The sequence below is a fragment of the Anolis sagrei genome, chromosome 2, assembly GCF_037176765.1.
Source record: "Anolis sagrei isolate rAnoSag1 chromosome 2, rAnoSag1.mat, whole genome shotgun sequence".
Lineage (NCBI taxonomy): Eukaryota > Metazoa > Chordata > Lepidosauria > Squamata > Dactyloidae > Anolis > Anolis sagrei.
In genome coordinates this window covers 221,095,121-221,121,451 of record NC_090022.1, presented here as the reverse complement: position 1 = coordinate 221,121,451, position 26,331 = coordinate 221,095,121, and the positions used below count along the sequence as shown (strand labels likewise).

At 43.0% G+C, this 26,331-nt stretch overlaps 1 protein-coding gene across 3 annotated transcripts in view; it reads left to right on the top strand.

Annotated features, from left to right (window-relative positions):
- Positions 1–660: 660 nt before the first annotated feature.
- DMRT1 (doublesex and mab-3 related transcription factor 1) overlaps positions 661–26,331 on the top strand; it is a 68,906-nt gene continuing 43,235 nt past the window's right edge. The window contains exons 1-3 of one of the 3 annotated variants that reach the window (XM_067464422.1): positions 892–975; positions 7,019–7,193; positions 18,776–18,784. In XM_067464422.1, the coding sequence (XP_067320523.1) occupies positions 907–975; positions 7,019–7,193; positions 18,776–18,784 (253 nt within the window). In that variant the 5' untranslated portion in view covers positions 892–906. Of the gene's footprint in view, positions 976–7,018; positions 7,206–18,775; positions 18,785–26,331 lie in introns of all 3 variants that reach the window. The other 2 variants (XM_060762256.2, XM_060762257.2) reach the window with 2 other exon arrangements.

The following is a 26,331-nucleotide window of genomic DNA, read 5'->3' as shown; positions in this document are numbered from 1 at the left end:
CTACACTGCGAGGTGTCAAAGTGAATTAATTCTACATGTAGATGCACCCAAACCCAATCAAATATCACCCTCTATCCTAAAGGCAGATGGGGGTCAAAGTGCATTAATTCTACATGTACAGTATTAAATACCACTCTCTTTCCTAAAGGTAGGTAGGGTCAAAGTGCATGAATTCTGCATCCTAAGCAAGGAAGGCTTACCCCCCCCCCCCTTGCTTGGCGTTGGCTACTCTTTTGCAAAGGGGCTTTGGAAAGGAGGGAACCCCTCTGCAACTTGGCCTACAAGAAATACATCACTCCCTTTCCTTTGGAAGGAAAGTGACAGCCTTACTCTGAAGGAGAGAGGGCCAAAGAGGCGGGAAGAGAGAGTTGGGGGAGGCAGGTGTGGGGCGGAGCAAAAGAAAACCCTCCATCCTTCAAATGTATCCAAATTAAAAAGTTGTGCCACTTTGCGCGCTCCTTTTGCAAAAAGCGGCTGCGTTTGGAGACAAGTCCCAGGGAGCTGGAGCTTTGCAAAAGCGGGTTGCAGGCCAGGGGAAAAGGTGGCCAGGGTTGCACGCCTGGAGATTGGAAGAAGTTGCAGCCCACTCGCCCAAGGCAGCCTCCAAGGAGCAATTCCCTCTCAACCGAGGAGAGCTTGAGCTCGAGCTTGGAGCGCGCGATGCCCAACGAGTCTTCTGCTGCTGCTGCTGCTGCTGCTGCTGCTGGGTCTTCTTTCAACAAGGCTTCCTCCTCTTCGTCCTCCTCTTCGGAGCAGAATGGCAAAGCGGGGCCCTTGGGGAAGGCTTCGTCCTCTTCCTCGGGAGGCGCCCAGGCCCCGGGCAAGAAGGCCCCTCGCTTGCCCAAGTGCGCCCGGTGCAGGAACCACGGCTACTCCTCGCCCCTGAAGGGCCACAAGCGCTTCTGCATGTGGAGGGACTGCCAGTGCAAGAAGTGCTCCCTCATCGCCGAGAGGCAGCGGGTCATGGCCGCCCAGGTAAGGGAAAGAGAGAGAGAGGCACACACAGAGAGAGAAAGGTCTTCCCGCCCAGGACACCTTGCAGGGAAACCTCTGCTCCCTCCAGCTCGAGCTTGCATCCCACCCAAAGTGGATGGAGAGTAGTGGCTGGATCAACACTGCCCTATATCCCAGAGTCTGGTCTCAGATTGCATCCCACCCAAAGTGGACACTAGGAAATAGTGGCTGGATCTGCACTGCCCTATATCCTATGATCTGACCCCAGATTGCATCCCGCCCAAAGAGGATAGAGAGTAGGTGTTGGATCTACATTGCCCTGTATCCCAGTTTCTGACCCCAGATTGCATCCCACCCAAAGTGGATACTAGGAAATAGTGACTGGATCTACACTGCCCTATAACCCAGGGTCTGACCCCAGATTGCATCCCACCCAAAGAGGATAGAGAGTAGTGGCTGGATTTATACGGCCCTATATCCCTGGGTCTGGCCCCAGCTTGCATCGCATCTAAAGTGGACACTAGGAAATAGTGGCTGGATCTACAGTGCCCTATATCCCAAGATCAGACCCCAGAATATCCCCTTCAAAGCAGATAATCTGGGGTCAGATCCTGGCACACAATGAGTAGCAGGATAGTCCAGGGAGGCTGGACCTACACTGCCCTATATCCCAGGGTCTGATCCCAGATTGCATCCCACCCCAAGTAAATAGGGAAAAGTGCCTGGATCAGCACTGCCCTATATACCAGGGTCTGGCCCCAGAATATCCCCTTCAAAGCAGATAATCTGGGATCAGATCTTGGGACAAAGGGCACACAATGAGTAGCGGGATACTCCAGGGAGGCTGGGACTACACTGCCATATAATCAATCTGGAACACGATTTTTTGCTCCTGGGTTATACATAGTAATTGGTTATATCATTCAAAACATGGGGGGAGTGTATTAAAACTGCAAACACTTTATATTGTCAGAGAATTTCATGGCCGGAATCACTGGGTTGTTGTGAATTTTCTGGGTTGTATGGCCATGTTCTAGAAGCATTCTCTCCTGACGTTTCACCTGCGTCTAATGGCAGGCATCTTGCATTGAGGTCCACTATATGGTTCTACACAACAATAATGTAGTTTGAATTGCACTGAAGTGCATTATATGGTTCTATAATGCAGTTCAAACTGCATTATATTGGTAGTGTAGATCCAGCCTAAGCCATTTTTATTAGATCTTGCAAAGCCAGTTCCATGACTTCCTCATTTGAGTCTAGCATTGAATGGCCTCTTACTGCACAACACTCAAAAACTGGGGAATTCCAAACAAGGAACAATCAGGGCCAGTTAATCACCTCCCAACAAAGGATTTCCCTAGGCAGTTAGAAGCCAGACCTTGAAACTAAAAGGCCATTCAGTGCTAATCAAGATGGCCAGTTGAAACATCCACACCTACCTCAAACAGAAAGAGTTCTTCTACCCTGGACATTCCATTTTCCTAGTTTTCAACAGACCTCACAACCTCAGAGGATGCCTGCCACAGATGCAGGCAAAACGTCAGGAGAAAATGCTTCTGGAACATGGCCATCATGCCCAGAAAACACTGCAAAAACTGTTCTTGCGGAATATCCTGCCATAGCAGATTTTGCTATGTTCTTGCAGTGAATATCTCACATAAACGTCTCAACCAATTCAAAATAGTTTGCAAAAAATGAAGTTTCTGGACTATAACAACTACTTCCAAAGTATGTCCTGCAGAATAAAATGGGAAATAACACTTTCAAACCAGGAACAGAACATTTTTGCAAATGTTGTTACATAGCATTGTCAAAGAAGTTAATCCAAATTGTCTGCTCTGCACTGAATCATATGAGGCGGGATTTACACCGCCATATAATCCAGGTTTGAAAGTGTTTCCTGTTTAATTGTGTCGTACTTGCTTTGAAAGTAGTCCAGAAACTTCATTTTTACAGCTGCCACAAAGTATGTTGAATGGGTTGAGATGCAATAAGATAGTAATTGAAAGACTATAGCAAAATGTGCAGCAGGATGTCCCGCAAAAAACAAGTTTTTGCAATTTAAGAAACTTTTTCCATGTTTTTATGATAGACCCAATTAGGAAAAGACATGTTTTACATAGTGTTAGCAAATCCAATAATACAGATTATCAGCTTCAAGATGGATTATATGAGTCTGCACTGCTAGTCAGTGAAGATGGAGCCATAGTGAATAGGGGAATAATACTCAAGACAGAGTGAATTCTCATTCTCACGATAGTCATAAATCAACAGTGAACTGTAGCACTATTCCACTCAAGACAGAAGGGAACATTGAAATAATAATGCTCAAGATAGTCATAAGTGAATAGAGATGTAGTTCACTAGTCACTTATGACTATCTTGAGCATGATTATTTCACTGATCACTTCTGGCCTGAGTGGACATTGGACAGCCATGCACAAGACAATAGTGAACAGTGGAATCGTCATGCTTAAGGTAGTTATAGATAAATGGCCATGTGGTGAATTACTTAGGCGGTCCCTCGTTGTCCCAAGTATGATGGCCTTCCAAGTGTAGTGTCTTGGTAGTGACTGTGGAGCCCTATTCTTGACCCACATGTTCTTCCACTGTGAGTACATCGCTTTCCAGGTGGAAGGCGGTCCCTGTCAGGGTTGGCTTGGGTGAATAGTGTGCAGTGGCACTCAAAATCGTTATAAGTGAATAGTGGGGCAGACACATAATAATAATAATAATAATAATAATAATAATAATAATAATAAAGCTTTATTTATACCCCACCACCATCTCCCCAAGGGACTCGGAGCGGCTTACATGAGACCAAGCCCAACAACACATCACAACAGAAAAGCAATAACAACAATACAAAGCAATGCAAAATGATATAAATCACATATAACAATAACACACAGGATTTAAAAGCTTATGGCCAGGCCAGATGTAATGATTTAAAATTTAAAAAATAATAACGCTGGGTATGACAAGATAGGGTTTTTAAAAAGTGGGGTTTTTAAAAAATGAGGGGTACAGTCCAACGCAACCCAATGATTAAAGTGCATTTGTAAGGACATTTTGCTGGGAGTTATTCCTTTATTCCGGGAAGGCACACTGGAATAGTCACGTTTTCAGGCTCCTCTTAAAGACTGCCAGTGTTGGGGCATGCCTGATATCCTTTGGAAGTGAGTTCCAGAGTCGGGGGGGCTACCACTGAGTAGGCTGGCGTGCTTAAGTTAGAAGTGGGTAGTGGAATAATGAATAGCAGGATAGTCATAGGTGAGTAGTGATAGAGTGAAGAGTGAGGCAGTCATGCACATGACATTCAGAAGTTAATAGCAGGACAGTAATAGGGCTTTTCTTTTTCGTGTCAGGAGCAACTTGGGAAACTGCAAGTTGCTTCTGGTGTGAGAGAATTTGCCGTCTGCAAGGACATAGGACGCCTGCAAGGACGCTTGGAAGTTTCGATGTTTTACCATCCTTGTGGGAGGCTTCTCCCATGCCCCCACATGGAGCTGACACAAGGAGCTCATCCGCGCTCCCCTCGTATTTGAACCTGCGACCTGTTGGTCTTAGTAATAAGTGAATAGTGATATAGTGAGTGGTAAATAGTGGGGCACTCATTCTCAAGATAGAGGTGAGTCCACTTTCTCCCAATGATGCCTGCTTTCAAGTTAGTGAGCATAGGATTGCATTGCAGCCCTAATGAGGCAACAGGGTCCTCCAGTCGTCCTGTTTCACTACAGGATTTCAGTGAACAGTAGGAAATCTGTATATTTTCAATATGGTTGGCTCTCTGTATATACAGAGAGTAATTATTTGAGTATTTTCCTCTCATCTTGTGTCATTAAGAGATTTTAACACCCTAAGATTATATATATGTACATGTATATGTATATACAAGTGATAGGTCAAAATGTTGAGATACAAATTAGCGCATGAAAATGCATTTAATTATTTCCTTCTCCATTATAAAGGGTGTTTTTTGGGGGGGGTCATGTCGGGAGCGACTTGAGAAACTGCAAGTCGCTTCTGGTGTGAGAAAATTGGCCGTCTGCAAGGACATTGGCCAGGGGACGTTTGGATATTTTACCATCCTGTGGGAGGCTTTTCTCATGTCCCCACATGAGAAGCTGGAGCTGACAGACGGGAGCTCACCCTGCTCCCCAGATTTGAAACACTGACCTTTTGGTCAGCAGTCCTGCCGGCACAAGGGTTTAACCCGTTGCACCACTGGGGGCTCCTTATTATAAAACTAATCAAATGAATGTTATTTCCTCTCCTTACCTTCTGTATACCAGAAGTTCAAATTATTATCAATCAGTCCTTTGGAGAAAGTGACCCCATTTTATGTCTCAGTATATGCAATACTTTAATTTAAACAGGTTTCCTTACCCTTTAATCTTAAAATAAACCCAATTACTAGTCATTATAAACTTTTAAGAAACCTCTAGTCTTTTGAGTGGTTTTAATGGTTGATACATATGTGCCCTACTTTGAATACTTTGAAATAGCAGTTGTCACAATTGAACTAATTTATTTGTCTGCTCTTCTGATTTCAGAAGAGTTACTCTAGTATCTAGATGGGATTTGCAACCTTAGCAGCTTAATTTTAAAGTTTAACAACTAGTCTGCAGTGTCCCTAAAGTGCTTTTGGTGATATAATGTACCTAACTTTTTTAAAAAAGTTAATTCTTTAATAGACATCACACATTGTTAACTACAGGAGACTGTCATTTAACTGGCATCCATAGGGATGGGTAGTTGCTAGAAAAATGCAGGCAGTTTCTGGTTGCTTGAGAGTTACTGTTTAAAAATAGGTCTGGATTAGATGGCAGTGTAATATAATAATAATAATAATAATAATAATAATAATAATAATAACAACAATAATATAATTTTATTTTTATACCCCGCCAGCCATCTCCCCAAGGGGACTCAGGGCAGCTTAATAATAATAATAATAATAATAATAATAATAATAATAATCTTTATTTATTACCCCGCCACCATCTCCCCAATGGGGACTCAGAGCGGCTTACATGAGGCCAAGCCCAAAATGCAATTACAATAAATTACAAGGGACAAGCCCAACAATTACAGATAAAACACAATCAAATTAAAAGCATCAGATAAAATACAAAAACAATCACAATTGTAAACAACAACAAAATAATATGGCAGAGAAAGAACATAGAACATAGTGTAGACTCATATAATCCAGTTCAAAGCAGATATTGTGTGATTTTATGCCTTGATATTCTGGGTTATATGGCTGTGTGGAAGGGCCCTTAGTCCCCTTTTACAATGTCCTATAATTCGGATTATCAAAGCAGATAATCCACATTATCTTCTTTGAACTGGATTATATGAGTCTACACTGCCATATAATCCAGTTCAAAGCAGATAATCTGGATTTTATAGGGTAGTGTAGAAGGGGCCATAGTTCTGTTGCAGAAAGGTTGTCTGCAAGCACAAAAGTATCAAAGCAGGCACAGCTTGTTCTCTTGCTGTTGGGGCTGCATTTCTCTTCCCCTTCATAGCTCAAGTGCTGTGACTTCGAGAGAAATCCTGCTCGCAGGTCTAAAATGCAGGAGTGGCCTTCTGCCAACCTAGCAATTCGAAAACATGCATATGTGAGTAGATTAATATGTACCACTCCAGCAGGAACATAATGGGGCTCCATGCAGTCATGCTGGCCACATGACCTTGGAGGTGTCTATGGACAACGCCGCCTCTTAGACTTAGAAATGGAGATGAGCATCAACCCCCAGAGTCAGACACGACTGGACTTAATGTCAGGGGAAAACCTTTACTTTTTCCTTTTTAGACCCAGTCTAACCTTCAAACCACTACACCACCCTAGCTATTGCTACTACTACCATTATTAAATCACCATCTGTTGATATGTCATTGTACAGGTGTCTGTCTTTTGCCTCCATTTCATGCCTTTACCTTTCTTGGCTTGCAGTGTATTCAGAATGACATTTTAACTCTGGCTCCCATCATGTTAAACCACTTCTTTTCAAAGTAGAGAGCAAACGTGTTCCAACTTTCTTGCCTCCAGGTTGCGCTGAGAAGGCAGCAAGCTCAAGAGGAGGAGCTGGGGATCAGCCACCCGATCCCTTTGCCCAATGCCACCGAAATGTATGTGAAGAAAGAAGGCAGCACAAATGGCTCTTGCCTGTTGTTGGAAAGCAGCAGCCCACCGCAGTCCACAACTGTAGCTACCACCGCATCTAGTGCTTCCACAGGTAACTAATATCAAAGTGTCGTGGTTGTGTCGCGCAGATCCACTTCTGTCCTGTCATTCTCATGCCTGATTTTACAAATTCATAGAATCCTAAAACTGGAAGAGACCCCAAGGGCCATCCAGTCCAATCCACGCCTTGCAGGAATGTGCAATCAAAGCACTCTTAACAGATAGCTATTCAGCCTCTGCTTAAAGATCTCCAGAGGAGACTCCACCACACTCGCAAGCGGTATATTCCACGGTTGAACAGCTCTTACTGTTAGAAAATTCTTCCTAATGTTTAAGTGGTATCTTTTCCCCTGAAATTTGAATTCATTTCTTGGTGTCCTAGTCTCCAGAGTATCAGAAATCGGTTGGAATTCAACCCTACACTGCCCAAGTCTCAAGGAGTTATGAGGGTTGGATGAAAATAACGCCTCCACCTTCGTAACTCCTCAACAGATGGCAGTACTGGTATGCGGCAGATACTGGCTTCTTCAGTAGACTCTCCTCTACAGTTCAATTTTGGCAGGAAGCCTTAGCATTGAACAATTGTATTGTTAAAGTGTGAAGTATGGAACCCTGCGCAGACGGTTGGTCAATGCGACTTAAGCAACGTGCTGTCATTGAATTCTTGACAGCAGAAGGTGTCACCCCAAAGGATATTCATCAGAGAATGCAAACGACGCACAGTACTTACATCAACACAGTCACCATAAACAGCTTGCATTCTCCGATGAATCTCCTTTGGGGTGACACCTTTTGCTCAAGAATTCAATGACTGCACGTTGCTTAAGTTGCATTGACCGACGATCTGCGCAGGGTTCCATATTTCACACTTTAACGACACAACTGTTCAATGCTAAGGCTTCCCGCCAAAATGGAACTGTAGGGGAGAGTCTACTGAACAAGCCACTACATGCCGCATACCAGTACTGCTATCTGTTGAGGAGTTACGTGGAGGCATTACTTTTCATTCAACCCTCCTAGTTCGCATAAGAATAGTCTTAGTGTTTCCCTTCTCCCATGTCTCCTGTATGACAGTTGGGAATGTATCTTTTTCATCTCTCTGCTCTCATTCTGATTGGTTGTTTAAAATGGATACTTTTCTACTGCAAGCTTTTCTGACTTCTGACTTCATACACTTTAGTATGGAGAGTATGTGCTGTGTGCTTTGAGATCTCTCTCTGCTTGTGTGTCAGGAGAGATGTAGTGACTGAGTTTTTCCCTCTCTTGAAACCTTAGATGAGATGGGTATTAAAGTAGTTCAGACCCAGTTCTTGATTATTAAGAAACACAGTTATTATTAGTGTAATTAAACCTTTTTTATTTTTAAAGATTGGCTCTGCATGTTTGCCTCCTAAACTGTGAATTCTTTACAGTAACATCACATGTCACTTCATGCTCTGCTTGCTATTGAGCTAATGCTCAACTTTTATATCCTATTTATTTTTGGATGCTCTGTTTATTTTAGGATAGTTTTCCCTTAAAAAAAATCAAGCTTGTCCCCTCCTCAGTTTGACATCCTTTTAAATATTTGAACATGGGTATCATGTCCCCTCTCAGCTGTCTTTTCTCCAAGGTAAACATATCTAAGTCGCTCCTCTTAGGGCTCGGTCTCCTAACCTTTGATCCTTCTGATCGGTCATCTCTGGACATGTTCCAGCTTGTCAATATCCTTCTTGAATTATGATGGCCAAAACTGGACACAATGTTCCAGGTGAGGTCTGACCAAAGCAGAATAGCATGGGACCGGCTTCCCTCCATTTAGTTTCATTTCGTAACAAGATACTTTTTTTTTCAGTTTTTGAAACAGTACCCCCTAAACAATGAAGGATACCTGACATCCTTTATGGAAAGTTGTGGGTTTTTTTTGTTTTTGTTTTTTGGTGTGATGATTTTAAACTTTTCAAATTCAGGAACAACACCTTAACTATAAAATTTAGTTTACTCTCATTTTGGAGAAGACAGTTAATCATCTCCCCAAATAAAATTTCCTTCCTCACTAATAGTCTAGGACAGTGTTTCTCAACCTGTGGGTCCCCAGGTGTTTTGGTCTACAACTTCCAGAAATCTCAGCCACTTTACCAGCTATTAGGATTTCTGGGAGTTGAAGGCCAAAACATCTGGGGACCCACAGGTTGAGAACCACTGGTCTAGGAAGTGGTTTGAAGGCTGCAACATGGGTCGGTTCCAACTGTAGATGTTTGCAGTTGTGGTTCAAGTTCACAAAAAATGATGTAGAATACCAGTGATAATTGTGTTTTAATGTTTATATATTTCTAGGTTTTTAAATTGTATTGAAATGCTTTTAATATATGTCTCCTTGTGAAGAGAAAAGTGGGGTAATAATAGTAATAATAATAATAATAATAATAATAGAAATGAATTCTAGAATATTGGTTATAAATAGGAAACAGTAAGTCTTGGTATTATTTTGGATTTTTTTGTTAGTATGCAGGAGTGAGTATCATTGTCTGCACCCTTCCAGAACTTTAGTGTCACTGCTTTCACTAGAATTTGCATTGGAATATCTGGATTAGTACCATTCTGATACCCCTGTGATGAACTTGCTGACCAAAAGGTTAGTGGTTCAAATACGGGAAGCAGGTGTGAGCTCCTGTTGTTAGCCCCAGCTTCTGCCAATATAGCAGTTCGAAAACATGCAGATGTGAGTAGATCATTAGGTAATGCTTCTGCAGGAAGGTAACGGCGCAGTCATGCCAGTCATATGACCTTGGAGGTGTCTACGAACAACACCGGCTATTCAGCTTAGCAATGGAGATGAGCACCGCCCCCCAGAATCAGGCACAACTAGACTTAATGTCAGGGGAAACCTTTACCTTAACTTTACCATGCTGAAGCCATTTTAATTGCTAGGTACAAATGTCTGGTAATGCAGGATCTCAACCATTGTATGATCCTCTTAATCACAGACTCGATATCCATGGTTTCACTTACCCATTGGAACTGTTTGGGGGTCTCTCTAGGCAGTGCATATCATCCATTTTGGCAGTCTGTATCATCCATTTTGTATGGCATCTACAGGGAATCTGGATCCCCAGATGATGGCAGATGGCAGCTCCTGACATGTGTCACATTTGTCTAAATCAGACTGGACTTTTGTGAGTTCAGCATCTTTGAGAAGACTGCAGGTTATCCTGGCCCCTTCTACCCTGCCATATAATTCAGTTCAAAGCAGATAATCTGGATTTCGTATGGTAATGTAGAAGGGCCATAATGTGGTCCAAAAGGCTGCTGAGCACAGGGCTATTACACATGTGGCATTTCAAGAGTTTCTTTATTACACCTTGCTTCTTTAGACTGAGGGCCTAGATACTCTAAAACAGGCATGGGCAAACTTTGGCCCTCCAGGTGTTTTTGACTTTAACTCCCACAATTCCTAACAGCCGATGCAGTCCAAAACACCTAGAGGGTCGAAGTTTGTCCATGCTTGCTCTAATGGCACCAGATGTTGTCTGGTCTTTAAGGCTGAGCAGGTACGTACTTGAATGGGAGATCCTGACTAGTTGCTGTAGACCAGGGGTCCTCAAACTTTTTAAACAGAGGGCCAGGCCACAGTTCCTCAAACTGCTGGAGGGCCGGATTATAATTTGAAAAAAACATGAATGAATCCCTATGCACACTGCACATATCTTATTTGTAGTGCAAAAAACACTTAAAAACAATACAATAATTAAAATGAACAATTTTAACAAAATATAAACTTATTAGTATTTTAATGGGAAGTGTGGGCCTGCTTTTGGCTTTTATTTATTTATCGTGTCATCAGCAACCATTGTATTACAATTCTAACAGAGCAAAACAAACACAGAGATTAAAAAGAAAAGGAAAAGAAAAAAAAAGGAAGAAAAAAAAAACCACGCAGATTTTGCAAATTTGGTATTTGGTTAAATGTCCTTTGACCAGTATCTGGCCACTTGGAGTGCCTCTGGGGTTGCCGCAAGAAGGTCCTCCATCGTGCATGTGGCAGGGCTCAGGGTGCATTGCAGCAGGTGGTCAGTGGTTTGTTCTTCTCCGCACTCACATGCCGAGGATTCCACCCTGTAGCCCCATTTCTTAAGATTGGCTCTGCATCTCATGGTGCCAGAGCGCAATCTGTTCAGCGCCTTCCAAGTCGCCCAGTCTTCTGAGTGCCCAGGGGGGAGTCTCTCATCTGGTATCACCCATGAATTGAGGTGCTGGGTTTGGGCCTGCCACTTTTGGACTCTCGCTTGCTGGGGTGTTCCAGCGAGTGTCTCTGTAGATCTAAGAAAGCTATGTCTTGATTTAAGTCGTTGACGTGCTGGCTGATACCCAAACAGGGGATGAGCTGGAGATGTCTCTGCCTTGATCCTTTCACTATTGGCTGCTACTTCCCGGCGGATATCAGGTGGTGCAATACCGGCTAAGCAGTGTAATTTCTCCAGTGGTGTGGGTCGCAGACACCCTGTGATAATGCGGCATGTATCATTAAGAGCCACATCTACTGTTTTAGTGTGGTGAGATGTGTTCCACACTGGGCATGCATACTCAGCAGCAGAGTAGCATAGCGCAAGGGCAGATGTCTTCACTGTGTCTGGTTGTGATCCCCAGGTTGTGCCAGTCAGCTTTCGTATGATGTGGGGGGGGGGGGGACATGAGAGAAGCCTCCTCGCAGGATTGCAAGACATCCGGGCGTCCCCTGGGCAACGTCTTCGTAGACGGCCGATTCTCTCAACCCAGAAGCAACCAGAGACGACTTGAAGCATGCTTTTGGCTGATGAAATAAGATTGTTGTTGTTGTGTGCTTTCAAGTAGTTTCAGACTTAGGTTGGCCCTGAGCAAGGGCCAGGTAAATGACCTTGGAGGGCCTCATCTGGCCCCTGGGCCTTAGTTTCAGGACCCCTGCTGTAGTCTATATTTCAGAGGAAGGAACTGACAAAGCCACCTCTGAGTATTGCTCACTTAAACAAACTTTATGAAATTTATTGGGTCACATAAATCAACTGGCAGCTTGGAGGCACACAACACATTTTTGTAGGAGGTTGGAAAAGTTATTCGAGTCTACACAAACTCCAAAATGTCCCAGTCTGGATGAAAGATGTACAGCTGATTTCTGTGCATGTTTCCTCAGAGTTAATTCTCCATGAGTTGTGTGACTTCATCCCAAAAACATCTTCACAAAGGGCAAGAGTGGTAAAGTATATTCCATGGGTGGTATGGAGCCCTTGAGATACAGAGATGCCACCTCCAAAGCCTCTAAACACACTGTCATGTTAAAAATAAATTGTACCAATTTGGACATGATTTTTCCCTCTGAACACTGGATGCAAGCACCCAAAATTGCAACAAAGGTCAACATTACATAGGTTATCTGAGAGAGGAAATTGAGTTTATCTAAATGGGAGAAAAGAATAGGAAGTGCAGCATTGAGACCTGAACAGATAGTTCACTTTCCTCCCAAAATACCCTTACCTGCTTCCAAAAATGCCCCAAATTTTGAGACAGATGTCATATCACTTCCAGGTCACCAAAATGTGACTTGTGCATGAGCAAGTAGCTCTTTCCCCTCTACAGTTGTCTTGGGGTCTTTCCACACAATCCCATAATATCAAGGCAGATAATCCACAATATCTGCTTTGAACTGGGTTTTCTTGAGTCCACACTGCCATATAATCCGGTTCAATGTGGAATTTTTACAGCTGTGTGGAAGGGGCCTTAGATGTTGCAGAATTAGATGAAAAGGGAGACAGTCCTTGTCTTTGTTCTTCATCCTTTCTCTGCAAACTTAATTGGCAGCCAGATCCAGAATGGTCTCTTGATGTCCAAGGCGGTCAGATTTCCTACCTGACTTCTCTGGAGAATTGCAAGTTCATTTTTCCTGGTGAGATTTTCCCCCCTCCCTCACGTGTTCCCAGAGGTACAGCAGTTTTTCTTTCAAACTTCATCCCAGTGTACATGGTTTACAGGAGAGAGGAATCGGGTGTGAAGGAGCCACACAAATCATACAAGGTACCAGAAAAGTCTTTTTCTCGCTGTATCCATTTTATTGGCAGGTCAGAAATATTACACCATATTGAGAGGGCAGAGACAATTTTTCAAGCCACTGGTGACAGGCTATTCTTCAAAAAAAAGGAAGGAAAAGAGTGGAAAAGGAGAGAGAGTTGTTGTGTTTATCAATATGCTTGCACCTCATTGCAGGTCAGCATTACACAGGTTATCTGAGAGTGTAAATTGTGTTTATCTAAATGGGAGAAAAGAATAGGAAATGCAGCATCGAGACCTGAACAAAGCGGGGGAGGGGGGAGTTTCAAATCCATATGCTTTGGATTTCAGCCAAATGTATCACAATCTATGATGGTTGAACACACATACCTGGAGGTAAATTTGCATAGCAAAGAAACCTTGCAGCCAAATTTCCCTGGGAGCAGATTCCCCCCCCCCCCCCCCCCCCCTGTCAGGAGCGACTTGAGAAACTGCAAGTCTTCTGGTGTGAGAGAATTGACTGTTCGCAAGGACGTTGCCCAGGGGCCTTCTGGATGTGTTACCATCCTGTGGGAGGCTTCTTTCATGTCCCCGCATGAGAAGCTGGAACTGACAGACAGGAGCTTAGCCCACTCCCCAGATTCGAACCACCAACCTTTCAGTCAGCAGTCCTGCTGGCACAAGGGTTTAACCCATTGCGCCACCGGGGGCTCCTCCTGAGAGCAGGTGTGCATTAATATATATAGTAAGGAATAATGTGTTGCAATACTTCATACTTTCTGGCAGAAATATATCATAGAATCACACTGGCAGACCTAGAAAATGTCTAGAGAGGACAACTTTCTAGTTATCATTATATCCCTCAGTGCATTTGTAGCCTACCCTATAATTGCCTGGAGGACCTAGAAAATACCTGGAGTGGGCATATTTTGTCAGACACAGCTAAATGAAACCATGAGTATGGGAGTTGTACTGTGTGCATGATGTATGTATGAAAAAACTTTTTTAAAAATGGATTACAATGTCTAGAATTTCCCAGGCAACATGGGGGATCTTGGGAGTTATCAACATTAGTATTCTCTTCAATCTGCACATTTTAAGTATTTTTTGTGATTAGCACTTTGTTGCTGACATGTTAGAGGAAAATGCCATCCCCCCACCCAGCTTCTGCCAACCTAGCAGTTCGAAAAGATTCAAATTTGAGTAGATCAAGAGGTACCGCTTTGGTGGGAAGGTAACAGCGCTCCATGCAGTCATGCTGGCCACATGATTTTGGAGGTGTCTGCAGACAACACCGGCTCTTCAGCTTAGAAATAGAGATGAGCACCACCCCCAAGAGTTGGACACAACTGGATTTAATGTCAAGGAGAAACATTTACCTTTACTAGGGATAATACTCAGATATTTGTGGACATAATATACTATTTCATTCAACAAAGTTTGCACTTGAGAACCACACAACCGAGTTACTATTTTTTTCCCCAGAACAATGTTCTCAGCGTACATTTTTGTGTTGGACTTAATTCATAGCTGTCCTGGGCCACATGCGGCCCGTGGGTTGGACTAGCCTGTTGTAGGGTATGTTTTACCTTAGCATGAGGGAAGGTATCTATTAACCCCCCCCCCCCCCCAATGTAGCAATTAGCATTAGGGAGGAAGGCAATAGCAAACCCCATGAACAAATCTTGCCAAGAAAACTGTGATAAGGCCACCGTAATGTTATTGTAAGTTGGAAATGAGTTGAAAGTACACAACACAAGTTCCCAATGGCACCAATGGGAGCTCCTTCTCCACTGTTAACTAATGCAATATTTTTCCTAAAAAGAGAAGGAAGTTATTTTTAACATTTTACTTGTTTTGATAATTGTTTTAATCACTTTAATATGTAATACTATTTAATATTTATAGTTTGTATGTTTTGTTAATGTTTTTAAGGTTGTATGCTGTTTTGGATTCCACTTCTAGAAAAAAAGCAGGGTACAAATAAATTTTTAAAAATCTGCAGTTTGGCTCTTAGCCTTATAATGCAACCTAAGGAGTGTTAAAGGCTTACTTTCTGTAGTCCTCTTAAATCCCTTTTGGCAATGATGCTTGAAGGAGCATCTTGTCTTTATATAGGCTACTCAACTGCCTAATTGGACTGTTAGTTAAGAAAGGAAATGTCCCCTAATTTAATTATATCCCTTGTTTTTTTTAGTTTCAAGCCATCGCTCTTTGTTATGCTGCCTCGAGCACTGTAAATAATTCCTTCCCCTCCTCCATATTATTACCTCTCAAATATTTATAGACTGTTATATCCACCCTTAGTCTCCTATTCTACAAGCTGTAAATCATTTTTGACACCCGTCTCTTGATCTACTCAGATTTATCTATGACCCCCCCACCCATAATGAGATATTCAAAAAGCTCTACGCTGCATTCCAAAGTAAGATCTCAGGAAAGTTGGAGAGTCTTGGCAATTCTAACTCTGGTTTTGGCATTTATTTGCTTCCCACCAACCTTAAGATGACCCGACCACCCTATTGTTTTAAGACTCCAGACTTAAAACGTATTTTGTTGTAACTTATGTGAAACTTTTCAAAGAAAGAGCAACAGAATGGCATGTGCCAAGTTAAAGTGTGTGCAATGGTAGTAGTCAACATCTTAGACAAGGCTGAGCTCTATGAGCATATTTTTGTTCTTGGGGACCACTGGTGGTCTACAGACCACAGGTTGGGACCACTGTTGTAGATTATGTTAACATCTTGACTAATTTTTAGAAGTTATAATTTGGCAAGGCCATTTGTTCCACTTGCTCTATATTTCTGGTTGTGTCCGATGTTTTAATTGTCAGTAGGAATTTTAATTGACAAGATAAATGAATCAGTTAAGACTGCACCATTAATCAGAGAAGAAGGATTAGATACTTATGCTGGGGAACTAGTGTTGTTTTTAAATGTCATGATTACCGTATATTCTGGTGTATAAAACTAGTTTTTAATCCAAGAAAATCTCAAAAGTCAGGGGTCGTCTTATACACGGGGTCGTCTTATACACGGGAGTAGTCTTATATGCAGGAGTAGTCTTATACATGGGAGAGTAGTCTTATACACGGGAATCGTCTTATAGAGCAGGTGCTGAAACTTCCAATCGGATTGGAGAATCTGTGGTTGCCGCATATGGTAGGGGAAGCTCAAAAATGACAATGACCGTGTCCCTGCCATATGCAGCGACTATGAAAACATTAAGGGCAATGCTGTACAAGTACGGTAGAATAAAATCCATTCATCAGGATTCGTGGACTTAATGTGGTCCCGGTGGTGAGGTGAAGGGGCGCCTCACGGGGAAGGTGTAAGTGAAGGGCGGAACAAGCTGCAGGCTTCCGGGGCGCCCGGGGTATGGAAAAAAGAGATAGAGTGGCTCTGGGCCCAGACAAACACACCTCTTTTTCCTGTCTGGCCCGCCCTTGTATGCTATTACCGTACCTCCTCCTCTGCCTCTCAGATCTCGCTCTTGAAGACTGCAGTGGAGTGGTGCAGGTGTGCATGTGTGAGATCTGAGAGGCAGAGAAGGAGGTACAGTAATAGGAAAATTACCATATTGAAATCAAATCTGATGCTTTTAAAATTTTTATTTGGTGTGCATTAGAAGAGGGGTAGTCTTATGTGGCAAATATATCCCAAACTCTATATTTTAACTGGAAAAATTGGTGGTCGTCTTATACGCCCAGTCGTCTCATATGCCGGAGTATATGGTAAATACTATTTGCATGGCCTAAAGAAGCACAAAGTGATCAGTGCTCTTACAAAATAAAGAAGAACAGGATATAGGAAATGCAATAACTGTTTATTGCATTTTCAGTATTAAAAATAGTTTTAATGTAGCCGCTAAATATAAAAGTTTTTGGCGTGATTAATTGTTTATTTTGTCCTTTGTTTCTGTGTATTTCTAATTTTTCTTTGCAAACCTAGATCGCGTGCTGTTGTGTTTTATTCCCAATGGAGTCCCCCAGTTGCTTTCATCAGCTTGATTTCATTTTGAGGAGAATCCTCCCTGTGCTATTTTCTGGCTTTTAGGAACCACCTGGGCTTCTTTCATCGTGTCACTTCTATTGAAGTGGACTCTGGTGAATTCCTATCAGCTGCTTCCTCCCTTAGTTTATTTTTAGTGCGAGCTATAATGATTTTATCCCAGTCATATTTTCTCCAAGGTCTCCCTTTCTCAGATACTTGAATAGCTTATACTCCCCTCTTAATATTGCCTTTGATAGTCTGTTAATGAATTTATTCCATTTCGATTGCAACTGATTGCTAATTTTGTTCCTCCTCCCAGGCTTTTTGTTTATTGTTATGATATTTTACGGTGCTTTTTTCTTGCCTGGGCTTGTGCTGGTTCTCCCACAAATCTTATTCACTCTTTTCCTAATGGTCTTGTACCATAATTTCATTTACTTGGCTTTGAAGTGCAGCTGGATTTCATAGAAGTACAGCCTCAATTCCTAGTTGAAGCAAGACAAATGACACTTTACAGCCAGTCCTCTGTATCCACAGATTCTGCATCCATGGATTCAACCATCTGTGCTTGAAAATCCTTTTAAAAAAATACAAAAAGCAAATCTTGGTTTACTATTTTATATAAGTGTTGCCATTTATACTATACCATTGAAGGTACATGGGTATCTATGAATTTGGGTGAACCAAAGACAAGGGTCCATTGCTTTTTTGACTATGGGTGCTTCCAGACAGCACCAAATTGCAAGTTTTAGTTAAGAGCAAAAAAAAAAAAAAAAAAAAAGGGACTTGAGAAGAGGTCCGCATACAGACCTCTTGGTCCTGGGATTTCTGCCTCTGTTGTCGACACTTGCTGCTTTTTCCTGGGATTTTGCAGCCCCCAAGATGGCCACTATGGGACGTCCTCTGGAAATTTGGGCTTTTTAAAAAACTTAAGATGCGAATCATTGTATAAGTTCCGTTCCCGGGTTATAGAGGCTGCATGGCCATCTATGCAGACAAGTTTGACTGTGTACTTGTGCCTGGGAACTACAGGGTGCTGTTCCTGGGCTATACATGTCTCTTCCTGATTGCTGTCATTTTGAGAAGATGTACAACGTTGACCACAGGGTGACAACTTTGTCCTGACAAGACAAACTTTGCTGTCCACATGATTCATGAAGTTTCTGGCACGCAGACAAAGTTTATGGAGTAGGACCACTTCTTTCAAAGGCAGTTCTACACAATCAAACAGGAACACACACTTTCAAGCCAGTAACAGAACTCAGGCATTATTACTACTTTTTAGAGGCTACATGGCTATCTGTTCAGACAGGTTTGGTTGTGTACTTGTGCCTGGGAACTACAGGGTGTTGTTCCTGGGCTATACATGTCTGTTCCTGATTGCTGTAATTGTGAAAAGATGTCCAATGTTGTGTACTTGTTCCTGGGAACTAAGGGGTGCTGTTCCTGGGTTATACATATGTCTGTTCCTGATTGTTTTCATCATAAAACATGGGGAAAGTTGATTACATGGCACAACCTTTGTTTGTTTGTCACAAACTTCATTAAAAGTGTGGAGGACAAAGTTCCTCTTGCCAGGATAAAGTTTTCGCCCTCTATTCAACTGTTGCTGTTTTTGGGACACAACCAGGAGCCCCCAGTGGCACAATGGGTTAAACCCTTGTGCTGGCAGGACCGAAGACCGACAGGTTGGAAGCTCGAATCCAAGGAGAGAATGGATGAGCTCCCTCTGTCAGATCCAGCTCCCCATGCAGGGACATGAGAGAAGCTATCCACAAGGATGGTAAAACATCCTGGGTGTCCCCTGGGCAATGTCCTTGCAGATGGCCAATTCTTTCACACCAGAAGCGACTTGCAGTTTCTCAAGTTGCTTCTGAAATTGGCGGGGGGGGGGGGGGAGAATGGGATACAACAAATCAGGAACTGACATTTATAACATGGGAACAAACCAGCATTTAAAATTGCATATTTTCTGAGTGTAGGGCCGTACAGAGATTCAAATAGCCGCATTTTCCAGCCAGAACCGGGATGTTCCCGCACCTGAAAATCTCAAAGGTTTTGGCCTTTGCAGCTTTTGCTCCTGCGTTTCCTTTGACTTTAGGTCTAGTTGTGTCCGACTCTGGGAGGTAGTGCTCATCTCCATTTCTAAGTTGAAGAGCCAGCATTGTCCGTAAACACCTCCAAGGTCATGTGACCGGCATGACTGCATAGAGCACCGTTACCTTCCCACAGAAGCAGTATCTATTAATCTACTCACACTTGCATGTTTTCTAACTGCTAGGTTGGCAGAAGCTGGGCCTAACCCCACTCCTTGGATTCAGATCAGCAAGTTTTGCAGCTCAGCAGTATAACCCACTGCGCCACCAGGGGAGTCTACATTGATCATTATAATGCAGTTCAAACTGGATTATATGCAGTGTAGATGGGGCGTTGATTTCTTTCGGCCCACCCATCCCAGGCTTTGGTATTCAGAATCAATCATGCTTTTCCACATTCCAGTTGGACTGTAATGGGACTGTTTCCAAAACATTGGTGTATTACAGAATTTTGATAACCTTGTATGTATCTAAAGCTGGATCAAATAAACGTGTTGGCGTTGGTTGAATGTATACTATTGCAATACATTTTTGGGTTGTTACAGATGCAACATGCAGTAACTAAAATTTCTCAAATTCTTTGTATTGATATACGTGGTCTGAAAAGGTGCTTAGCTTCCATCTAACTGCATTATATAGTTAGTGTAGACTCAGGCTTGTAAAGCAGCACCCTCTGTTCATCCAAAATCCACTAATATGTGATAAATCCCTACCCCCCCCCCCTCCCCCAGTAACCAAACTATTTCCATTTTGTTGGAGAGCAAGTACTGTGTTATTTTATTGTAGCTCGCTACACAACGAAGACGTCACCTACAGGGACCACCCAAAGACCTCTGGAACTTCCCCTGGAAGCCTGATTCAGCTATGCAGCTGTAGGAAAATATCTGGACATATCTTTGCATACAAAGTGGTTTGGGTGTGTATCATTGGGAAATGTGGATAACAAGTTGTTTATAAACAATTTATTTATTTATTTGATGCACTTATTAACCGCCATTCTCAGCCCATAAGGGCGACTCATGGCGGTGTACAGTACACATAAAAGACAATTACAAAAAAGCCAGTTTCAACAACATATAAACTATACAACAATTACAGACTACACTAAAAATCCGCTTCGTCTCTTAGTGGAATCATAGCCAGTCTCATATTCCTTGTTCCATTCCAGTTCTCATTACCGTATTGTTTAGCACTTAATTAAATGCCCTCTCAAACAGCCATGTCTTAAGGCTTTTTCGAAAGGACATGAGGGAAGGCGCCTGTCTGATGTGTGCAGGGAGAGTGTTCCACAGCCGGGGGGCCACCACCGAGAAGGCCCTCTCCCTCGTCCCCGCCAGCCGTGCCTGTGAGGCAGGCGGGATCGAGAGAAGGGCCTCCCCAGACGATCTCAAGGTCCTCGTGGGCTCGTAGGCCAAGATGCGGTCGGAAAGGTATTTTGGGCCGGAACCGTTTAGGGCTTTGTAGGCCAAAACCAGCACCTTGAATTGGGTCCGGTAGCAAATCGGCAGCCAGTGGAGCTGGGACAACAAGGGCGTTGTGTGCTCCCTGCCACCCGCTCCAGTTAGTAACATGGCTGCCGCGCGCTGAACCAGCTGAAGCTTCCGGGCCGCTTCAAGGGCAGCCCCACGTAGAGAGCGTTGCAGTAGTCCAGGCGGGATGTGACAAGAGCGTGTACCACCGTGGCCAAGTCAGACTTCCCGAGATACGGGCGCAGCTGGCGCACGAGCCTGAGCTGTGCAAATGCTCCCCTGGTCACCGCTGAAACCTGGGGGTCCAGGCTCAACGATGAGTCGAGGGTCACACCCAAGCTGCGAATGACTTCCGATGCAGGACACCAGCCATGGGATGAAAATGTGTTCTGGGAGGGTACATCTACACTCTAGAATTAATGCAGTTTGCAATCATTTTAACTGCCATGGCTCAATGCAACGGAGCCCTGGAAGTTGGTGGTTTTACAATGCCTTTAGCCTTCTCTGCCAAAGAATGGTTATGTCTCACCAAACTACAGTGCCCATAATTCCGCAGCCATGGCAATTAAGGTGGTGTCAAAATGCATTAATTCTACAATGTAGATGCACCATTACAGGATAGGTAAAGTTAAGGGTTTTCCCCTGACATTAAGTCTAGTCATGTCTGACTCTGGGGTTTGGTGCTCATATCCATTTCTAAGCTGAAGAGCCGGCGTTGTCCGTAGACCCCTCCAAGGTCATGTGGCTGGCATGAATGCATGGAGCACCGTTACCTTCCCTCCAGAGCTCTACCTATTGATCTGGCAGAAGCAGGGGCTAATAGTGGGAACTCACCCTGCTCCCTGGATTTGAACCAGCGACCTTATGGTCAGCAAGTTCAGCAGCTCAGCAGTTTAATCCACTGCGCCACTGGGGGTCCTCATTAGAGGATATTAACCCAAAATTCAGATACACTCTTCATCAGATGTTTTGCTAACTTTATTCTTTGTTATGCCTATATTAATAAATAATAAACTGTTTTTTACATTTTGCGGCTGAAGTTGGCAGGGAAGCTGACTTATCACTGATGGAGAAAATGCTCTTCATTCCTGCCCTGTGTTTAAAACACAACCAAGCCTTGTTTTTAGCAAAAGGGATAAACCTTGAGAAGCACGTGACCTCAGCCATTGACGTCTTTATAGATAAAGCCAGTGCCTGTGCATAGGACTTGATAATATTTACAGAAATAGCACTGTTAGACTTGGAGGCCTATCATACATGTTCTAGGGCTTATTGGATATATTTCCCAGTGATACTGAAGTATTATGCAATTGTTTTTTAGGGTTGGGGTTGTTGATGGGGAAGAGAAGATGCTGGGTGTTCTGCTAAATATAACTATGGAGAAGTGTGTGCAGTCATGCATTTCTGTCCCGTATATAGCTACAGTAAACAAAAACTAGATAAACTCAAGCAATTTCCAATTTGCTTTCCATGGGATATTGTACATACTTTTTATTTCTCTGCTAATGGGATTTTTTTTATATTTAGGGTAATCCAAAAATGTATGCACATTTAAAGTTAACTTTGTGCTTAATTCTTTGTATTGATATACGTGGTCTGAAAAGGTGCTTAGGTTCCATCAACAATGCCATTATAATGCAGATTGAACTGCATTATATGGTCAGTGTAGACTCAGGCTTGAAAAGTTGAACCCTCTGTTCAAGCAAAATAGAAACAAAAATATTCCCTAATTTAGGATTGGCTGTAAGCTTTTTTGGGGGGGAAATCTCTCAGCTTTTTAGCTCCAATACAGAAAATCGCATCCTTGTCACATAGGCACAGTAGGAATACAAGAAGGTGCTCTGGTATTATGTTATTTATTAATATTTGATAATAGGTACAACTAACATTTTTGACTTCTGAGCATCCTGCTCATGTGAATGGGGACCCATATGATAAATCACAAGCTTAAGCAATTTACTGCATTTGTGTATGTATGTATGTATGTATATATATATATATATATATATATATATATATATATAAAGCACGCTGCTAGAAAGGTCAGAAACTCTTCCTTGGTAACGTAAACCACTGAGCTGTAACTGCATCAAACCAGGGGGGTTGTAGACAAGCCTAGGAGGAATAATTATTTTTGGTAATGAGTAATTACAGAAAATGGCTCTTTTTGAAGGTGACCGGGGGGGGGGGGGACCCCAACCTTACATGGCATGAGTATGGTGTAGCATGCTAAATTTGGGTAAACTTATTTATTTATCGTGTCAGGAGGAAGCCAAACAGTTGTATTGCAGTTGTATTGCAACAAACAAACAAAACACAAAGTTTGCAAGCTTGGTAGGTGATTAAATGTCCTTAGACCAGTAGCTGGCCACTTGGAGTCCTCTGGTGTTACTATCAGAAGGTCCTCCATTGTGCATGTAGCCGGGCTCAGGTTGCATCGCAGCAGATGGTCTGTAATTTGCTCTTCTTCACACTCGCATGTCATGGGTTCCACTTTGTAGCCCCATTTCTGAAGGTTGGCTCTGCATCTTGTGGTGCCAGAGTGCAGTCACCCAGTTTTCTGTGTGCCCAGGGGGGAGTCTCTCATTTGGTATCAGCCATTGATTGAGGTTCTGGGTTTGAGCCTGCCACTTTTGGACTCTCGCTTGCTGAGGTGTTCCAGTGAGTGTCTCTGTAGATCTTAGAAAACTATTTCTTGATTTAAGTCGTTTACGTGCTGGCTGATACCCAAACGGGATGGGCTGGAGATGTCACTGCCTTGGTCCTTTCACTATTGGCTGCTACTTCCTGACCTTGTCAGGTGGTGCAATGCTGGCTAAACAGTGTAATTTCTCCAGTGGTGTAGGACGCAGACACCCCGTGATAATGCGGCATGTCTCATGAAGAGCCACATCTACTGTTTTAGTGTGGTGAGATGTGTTCCACACTGGGCATTTAGTTGGGTAAACTAAAAGTTTGCCACTGAGAACCTAAATTGCAAGGTTAATTTTTGCAAGGCATGATGGATTTTTTTGGAGGAAAATAGGTGATATTTCAGGTTCCTGTCCCCCCCCCCCCCCCCCGCCCTCCTTCTTGCCATTGTTTCAGAAGACAACCTTGATGCCTTCAAAATGCTGGCCAGAAGCAGGATGCTGAGGCGCAGGAATTGCGCTGTCATGATATGCCTGGTGGTGGGAGAAACACATTGTTCCACCGGCTTCAGATTATGGCTTTAGGGAGTGATTTCACACCGGCCTCATTCAAGGCTCTTGTCTGACCTCAAAGACAGCTGCCCATTCTCTGTAGCCTTAACGCCAGGTCTGTTCGGAAGGCAGGGAGGATGCCCTCGACAAAGAGGAGGGGGACCTGGAAATTGCTGATCTAAATTTCTTGTATGATTTGAAAAGAAGCTTTTCTTGAGCAAATAATCAAGGTTTTTAAAGGAGTTGGCCCAAATAAGCTGCTGTCTTCCTATGAGAGAGGAGAAAAAGCTCTGGTTAAATTCTATCACTGGACCTCAACATGTGATAATCAAGAAATATCTGTATTTTTATCACCTGGTGGGAAATAACTCATTATAAGTAACTAGCTGTCCCCTGCCATGAGTTGCTGTGGCCAGTCTGTGTAGATGTGTTTTATGTGTATATGGATTTGTTTATATGTGTATATATGTGTGTTTGAGTATATACATGTGGTTTTGTGCATACGTTGTAATGTATTTTTGTTGTTTGGCCTTTTAAGTCACTTCTGCTGTGTTTTTCAGTGTTTTTATGAGTGATGTTCACTCGTTGGCCTGATAAGTGTATTGTGTCCAAATTTGGTGTGAATTCATCCAGTTGTTTTTGAGTTATGTTAATCCCACAAACGAACATTCCATTTTTATGTATATATATATTTCATGTCCTGCATTATTTGCGCACCACAAAGTACCCCAATGGCTCAATGTTAGCTCTGCATTAAAACCCCTTAGTGCTGTCTGAAGTAAAAACAGCCAGTGACCATAAGCTTGCCACCATTTGTCTCCTAAATATTTTTGACATCGTTGCCTAATGAAGAAGGCAGAGAATTTTAGGGCCCTTCCAGACAGGGCCAAACCCCGTGATGGGTCCCGGATTATCTTGAGGCATTCAAACAATGTCTCAGGCTAATCTGGATTAACCTCGTGGACAACAAGTTCAACATGAGCCAACAATGTCATGCGGTGGCAAAAAAAAGCCTATGGGATTTTGGCCTGCGTAAATAGGAGTGTCTAGATCTAGGGAAGTGATGCTACCCCTCTATTCTGCCTTGGTCAGGCCACACTTGGAATACTGTGTTCAATTCTGGGCACCGCAATTTAAGGGACATGTCAACAAAGCTGGAAGGTGTCCAGAGGAGGGCAACTAAAATGATCAGGGATCTGGAGAACAAACCCTATTAGAGTTGGACATATTTAGCCTGCAGAAGAGAAGGCTGAGAGGAGACATGATGGCCATGTATAAATATGTGAGAGGAAGTCATAGGGAGGAGGGAGCAAGCTTGTTTTCTGCTGCCCTGGAGACTAGGATGCGGAATAATGGCTTCAAACTACTGGAAAGGAGATTCCACTGGTACATTAGGAAGAACTTCCTAACTGAGAGCTGTTCAGGGGTGGAACTCTCTGCCCTGGAGTATGGTGGAAGCTCCTTTGGAGGCTTTTAAGCAGATGCTGGATGGTCATTTGTGGGGGATGCTTGGAATGTGATTTTCCTGCTTCTTGGCAGGGGCTTGGACTGGATGGCCCACTAGGTCTCTTCCAATGCTATGAGTCTATGAACCGAGAGTAAACCTAGATTTCCAGAGTTACTCTGGTTTAAAAAAAACACACCTGCAAAATCTGGACATTTCAGTAAGTTCTGAATCTTTGCAGGTGTTGAGCCTGTGGGAAGCCTTCTGTTCCCCTATACTCTGTTTCTGAGTGTCATTGCACACAGTTTTACTGAAAACTATGCAATTTCTTCCCTTCAATGGATCTATATGTCACAAACCAGAATTTGCCAGTTTGCACCAAATGGTAATGATCAGGGATTCCTAATACTGTGCAGATGGGAGATCGTCTACAACAGTGGTTCCCAACTTGTGGTCCGTGGACCACCACTGGTCCACAAGAACACAAATTTGGTCTGGTCTCACCATTACTACACTGTTGCCTTGAAACCACACAGTAGTGTGAGCAACTGGTTTTGTGAAACTCTCTTATAGTGCCGAGGCAACGAGGATGTTGGGAGAGGAGAGGTTGACTACCCACGAAAGATTACTACTACCATTTCAGCTCTAGATTATTAAATATGGTTTTCTGTAGGTGAGCAGTTGACGACTACTGGATGGCATATGTTCTGTATCAGAAACTATGTGGTCTATCCAATTCAATTTTCTGAATCAGCACCCCAAATAACCAAACCGAAAGTTGACCAAAAACTGATTCGTAAACCTTTTGGTACTAATGTTGGAGAAAATAAATAATCTTGAATGAGTTCATTTCATGGTTGGAGAACAAATGGTGCCACTCCGTGCTTTTGTTTTCCTCTATATTCCAAGAAAATGCTGTCCTAAGTACTGTGATTGGAAGCCGCCTTCTGGGCATGCCCTGTGCCCTAACAGGAGTTCGCTAATGTTTTATGTGTAGT